General features: G+C 33.8%; 1 protein-coding gene across 1 annotated transcript; it reads left to right on the forward strand.

Moving 5' to 3' along the window:
• The first annotated feature begins 3076 nt into the window (after positions 1-3076).
• LOC148153455 (uncharacterized) lies at positions 3077-5784 on the forward strand. Its single transcript, XM_088001442.1, has 4 exons — positions 3077-3373; positions 4442-4562; positions 4631-4703; positions 5546-5784. Exons 1-4 carry the CDS (start codon positions 3298-3300, stop codon positions 5585-5587), a joined length of 312 nt encoding a protein of 103 aa, XP_087857568.1. The 5' UTR covers positions 3077-3297; the 3' UTR covers positions 5588-5784.
• Positions 5785-6000: the final 216 nt, after the last annotated feature.

A 6000-nucleotide genomic window follows, 5' to 3' on the forward strand; every position in this document is an offset into this window, starting at 1 on the left:
TATGAGAAAAACCATGAAAATAAGGTTTTCAGGTTATTTCTGATGCAGCTGGATGCTGACTTACATTCCACACACGTGAATAATTCTCCTTTAAATAACATTCAGTGTGTCAAACAGCAGTGACTGTTCTTCAGTCTATTACAATAACAAAAAAGACTAAAATACTTCACTGCTCATTCTTTGAGTTTTAACCTCAGTCTATTTTTTCCATGTGTGACAGGAAGTTTGATTCCACGTCTGGCTTTCTGCACATGCTCCATTCTCTCGCTACAGGTTACAACATCGTCTGCAAATGTTTTCATCTAGCAGGCAGGAATATCAGAAGTTTATGCCTGAATTACTGTAAACACGATTCCTGAAGTATCCCGACCTCCATGACTCCTGCAGCACACCTCACTGCTGTCTCACCACACCTTCTACTTCTTCTACGATGCCTTGTAGTGAATACGCTACTTTCTTGTGGTTATTGAGCTTTTTTTAAAATCGAGTTTATTTTTATAGCACATTTCAGCGAAACACAAAGATACAAAGTCATCAACAATTGAAACGTTACACTTTGCCATGTGGCATCATTAAACCTGACAGTGTTGGTTAGTGTTTTATTTATTGTGATGCAAAAGCAACGTTAGATTTAAAAGGACAGCAACTGGACGTTTTCTGATTATTATTTTCACTCCCAGCATCACATTTAAAACAATTTACTTTTCTAATTTATTTACAAAGAGGTGATTTTTTAAAATCTTATTATCCTCTGACTTTGTATGACACATCAGTAGAGGACCTATTTTTTCTGATCATTGGGTGAGGAATAAGTGTTTAATCGTTTTGCATTTCCTTTGTTTTGTTTTTTCTGGCATCATTTCTGCTTTTGGTCGGCAGAGAAGAGCAACAACTGCAACATGACTAATAATTTCTGTCTCACCGTCACATTTCTGTCAGACAGAACTCCAGCCTTAAAGGCACCAGAACAGGAATATAAAGGATTCAGTTTTATTCTGTAACATGGAAAATTACATGCAGATATTAAAAATAAAGGACGTCTCTAGAAATATTGCTCAAAATATAGCACACTGCAAAAATATTCAATTTTACCAAGTACTTTTGGTCCAGTTTGTAGAACAAATATAATTATAATTAAAATGAGGCAAAACTAACTTACTATAATTTTACAGCAACATATCTGAGTTTGCTTTAAGTAAATAATTCCTTATTATTGATGAAAAGTTCCTACTTCTACTAGCAGTGTATTTCATTATAACATGGGAAAAATGTCTTGTAATAAATGAAATAATCTGCCAATGGAAATAAAATTATTTCATCAATAAAAAGGAATTACTGACTTTAAAAATCTCCTATATCTTGCAGAAACTTTCATTGTAAATCAAACTAAGATGTTTCTACCAGAAACTAGACATTTTGTGTAATATTTTGTTTTTGCAGTGTGAAGGAAACCCAAACAGGTGATTCTATCAAATAATCCTAAACTAATGTATTTTAACTTTTGAATTTTAAGAGAGTATAAAAATATCTAAAATATTCAGTTTCTTATTATTGTGTCCTTAAGAGAAATAATTTAAAAAATCTTAACTGACCTAAAAAAGGGAAAGTTTTGTCTGATTCAAGGTTGGATGGTGATAAAAAATAAGTTTTGTGTTTTTAAATGTTGTGACTGACTTTAACTGTAAAGCTTTTCCTTACGTCGTATTCTGTGAGCCGTTTTCTACCAGAGGTATCGTCATACTGACGAACCTTTCCAGATAACATGATGAACTAACGGTTGATTGTTTCTAAGTCGTCTATGAAACAATCACATTTCCAGTCCCTAAGAATAAAACCAGACGAGTATTTTAAGCCTCTGTAGTTACATTAATAAACTAAGACGGTTGTGTGACGCTGAGGGGAATTACGTGGAATATGTCCCTGTTCAGACTGAGTTTATATGACACAAAGGTAGTTAGGGATTCCCTTCAGTCACTAATCCTCCAAAAAACACGTATCTTTGCAAAAGTATTTACATTCCTTAAGCTCTTTCAAATTTTTTACATTAAATCTGCAAACTTTGCTGTGTTCATTGTAAAAACTCAAAATCTTACCAAGTATTATTGGTCTCATTTCTAGAGTAAATATTTTAAAACATTTGAAATAAGACAAAACTAACTTACAAATAACTTTTCAGAAACATATAGGAGCTTGTTTTCAGTCAATAATTCCTTGATATTGATAAAAAAAATAGGTTTTGTGTTTTTTACTTGCAGATTATTTCACTTATAAGACATTTTTCCCATCTTACAAATTAAATAATCTGCCACTGGAACCAGCACTTTTTCATCAATAATAAGGAATTACTGACTTTAAAAAGCTCCTTTTTCTTGCTGAAAACTTACCTGTAAGTTAGTTTTTCTTTTAAGTGCATAGATATTTGCAGCAGAAACTAAACTAACAATAATTGGTAAGATTTTGTGTTTTTGCAGTGTAGCACTTTGAAAAGTTAGAGTGACTCCTTCACAGACACGTCTAAGTGAAACAGTCCAGCTTTGGCCCTGAACAGTCGCACGTTTTTAAAAATAATTTTTGACTTATTGTAAAAAATCCTGTAAGTTAGTTTTGTCCTATCCAAGCATGTTAAAATCTGTCACCAGAAAACACAAAATACTTAATATTTGTTTTTGCAGGTATATATTAGGGTTTTATTAAAGACCAACAGACAGTAGTGCATCATTTTGCAGTGGAAAATAAATGATTGACAGCCTTCAAAAGCTTTGACTCACTGGAGTTTTCTTAGCTGCGCCGACTTCCCCTCAACTCTGACCTGATTAGATGAAGGCCTGTTTGTTTCCAGCTTCCTCCTAAAACACATTTTACTCCATGAGGGAGACTCATGGAGTAAAATGAGTCAAAAGGTGCAAAAGGATATTTGCTCTAGAAACTGGACCAGAAATGCTTAAGATTTTGTGTTTTTGCAGTGTGTAACTTTTACCTTGGCTAAAGAAAACCAGGAAAATAAACTTTTTCCTGTCGTATTTGTCTGATGTGTTGGTGAAGCCAGAGGGTTTCTGCACATTTCCACATTGCTCTGCATCAAACCAAACATTCAGAGACACTGCGGATGATTCCTAGGGCGTGTGTCCGCTTACAGCTGCAGTTAGCAGTAATTTCCACCGAACATGTGTCTCATGACTATCCAGCTTCCTATTTTTCTGCTATAAAAGATCGTCGTCCTCCGGTTCCTTCATTGCAGTTTGCAGACTTGCAGTCTTTCAGATTTCCAGTCTTCCTCTCCTCCAGGTTTGCAGCATCATGTCGACTCTTTCTTGCAGCCGTTGGATCTTCCTGCTCATCCTGGCTGCTCTGATGCTCATCTCGGCGTCTGAAGGTAAAAACTGGATGTTTTCTGTTTTAACTGAAAGAAATATGAGAATCTTCTTATCAAATAAATTTATTTACTTTGTTGCTTATTTTCTTTTTCTTTCATTTTATGGTTTCTAATGTTGTTTATTTTTTAGATTAATTTCTCCTTACTTTATTTTAGTTTTTTCCTTTTGCAATTTTGATGGAAAAGTAAAAGTTTGGAGTATTTATACAAGATCTTCAACAGACAAGTGTGAAAAATTCCTGAAACATTTTCTGATCAGAGTAATAAAATGACTCTCTGCACTGCAAAACACAAAATCTTGCTGATTCTTTGGTCCAGCTTTAGTGCAAATATCCTAGTTCACTTGAAATAAGACAAAATTAACTTACAAGTAACTTTTCAGCAAGACATAGCAGCTTACTTTAAGTAAATAATGCCTTAATATTGATGAAAAACTACTTATTCAACATGCAGATCATTTCAGTAATAAAATATTTTCCCATATTTTAAGTGAAATAATCTGCAGTGGATCTAGCACTTTTTAAATTAGTATTAAGACATTTTCTGATGCAAAACAAGCTCCTACATCTTACTGAACAGTTGCCTGTAATTCAGTTTTGTCTTATTTCAAATAATATATTAATATATTTACAGAAGAAACGAAGATCAAAAATACTTGGCAAGGTTTAGTTTTTGAAGTGTATTGCTAAAAATGTCAGACTTTGGGTGAAAAAAGTTCTTAAAATATCAAAAGAAAAGCTTTGCAGAAAGTCAACCGATCTCAGTAATCTGGAGATGCAGGAAAGTCAAATTAGTTTGTTTATAAAGAGCCAAATCTATATAAAAATAAAGTTAAATTCATTTTCTACCATGATTTATTTTAAATGAGTAAATTAACACCACATATTTAAGGAAATCAGAACCTTAAAATGTTAAAAGAATTAAGAGAAAAACCCAAAACTTTATTTAATGTCGTCGTAAGTAGAGAGCGGCAGCAGCAGGGAGTGATGGGAGCCGTTGCCGTGGCGACAGTCATGTTTACAGTTGAAGGCTGACTGCTGTGTTTCCTCTTGCTGTTTGCTGGTTCAGTGGAGTCCTTCTCCCCCATCATAAAGCTGGACTGCTGCGAGAAGCTCACCAACAGAACCTTCCCCAGAACCAGAGAGTGCTACGAACAGAAACGGCTGGACTGCCAGACGCACGCCTTCAGGTAGGACCGGCGGACAAAACGGACCTCCGTGTTTCTGGTGCTGTTCTCACTGCCTCTGCTCCGTCTAGAATCAAGAGCCAGAGAGGAACATGGAGGTGCATCGACCCAAACTCTGAGGAACTCCGACAAAAACTGGCAAAGGTGAGAATCTGAAAACTGACGTCAAAGAAAAACGACAAAATCACATAAATTACAACATTATTCTTTGTAAAACAAGAAAAAGTATCATTTATCAGTGGAAACTTTTAGTTTAAAGTTCATGATTGGTAGAAAAACACAATAAGTAAATTAATTCAGCAAACGAAACAATCTCAAAATAAGAAATTAAAATTTCATGAACTGCTACACTGCAAAAACACAAAATCTTACCAAGTATTTTACTGCTAGTTTGGATTGGAAATATCTCAGAGACTGATGTACATCAATAACTCATTAATATAAATTTGTAAATTTGATGGTGTTTTTATATATGTTGAATAGCATCCAGATGTTTTTATGTATTTTTCTTTTCAAATATTTTACCAGCTGATCAGGGACTGCAGTCCATCACATTGTCTCTGTTTTAAATAAAATAAATCATAAATCATTAGTATTAGAAGATACTTGAAGATTATTTCACTTACATCAAGGGAAAAATTACAAGCATCCTGCAAAAATATCCATAAACATTTTTTACATTTTCAACCAGAAACTTTAAGGTAATTTTAAAAGATTTAACATGAAAGATCAAGACAAAGTTGATCTTAACTGTGAAAAGGAAGGAAAATCATATCTGGTTTGTAACATTTCAGTTGTTTGTTTAATAAATTTGGCTTTTAAGGAATAAAAATTAATATTTTAAAAACAAATTCTCGCTAATTTCCTTCAAAAGTTAATATAACTCCCAGCTGAAGGGTTGATCAGATGTAATCTTTACAAAAATTCATTAATCAAACAGGAAACTGCAATATTGAGCTAAATGTTTTCATTTCTGTTCTCTGCAGGGTCAGCTAACCTGCCCTCCTGACATTTCCAGTCCAGAATAAATCCTGACTTTGCAGAACGAACCAGTGGAGGAGCTTCTCTGAACATCACTGACTGTTTTTAAAATGTAATTTATTTTATTTATTTATTTATTTGATATGGACTTTTTCTTAAAATGTGATTTTTTTGTGTAAGTGTCAGTAATGGCAGAGCTGTTATTTTTATAAACCTCAACGTGAGAAATAAATGCTAAAAGTACTATGTTGTGGTTTTTTTCTTTTCACCAATAAATGTTATAAAAACACAACTGGGTAAGTTTTTAAAGCAAAAAAACAAAAAAACAACACTTTGACTTTCAGTGTATAGAGCTTTGGAGTTGACGTCACAGGATATGACGTTTTCGTCGCTCGGCGCCATGTCTGGGGTCCACAGACCAAAACAAACTATTCAGAACACCGGTGTTTTCATTGTGTTA

Source organism: Poecilia mexicana, unplaced genomic scaffold (genome assembly GCF_051168715.1).
Source record: "Poecilia mexicana isolate PSO_F unplaced genomic scaffold, ASM5116871v1 scaffold_20, whole genome shotgun sequence".
NCBI classification, from domain to species: Eukaryota; Metazoa; Chordata; class Actinopteri; order Cyprinodontiformes; family Poeciliidae; genus Poecilia; species Poecilia mexicana.

What these genes read in the sequence shown, in the direction of transcription:
- LOC148153455 (XM_088001442.1), top strand. Translation starts at nt 3,298, where the DNA reads ATGTCGACTCTTTCTTGCAGCCGTTGGATCTTCCTGCTCATCCTGGCT. An exon ending in TGCCAGACGCACGCCTTCAG is followed by an intron (nt 4,563 to 4,630) that starts GTAGGACCGGCG and finishes TGCTCCGTCTAG; the next exon opens with AATCAAGAGCCAGAGAGGAA. An exon ending in TCCGACAAAAACTGGCAAAG is followed by an intron (nt 4,704 to 5,545) that starts GTGAGAATCTGA and finishes TGTTCTCTGCAG; the next exon opens with GGTCAGCTAACCTGCCCTCC.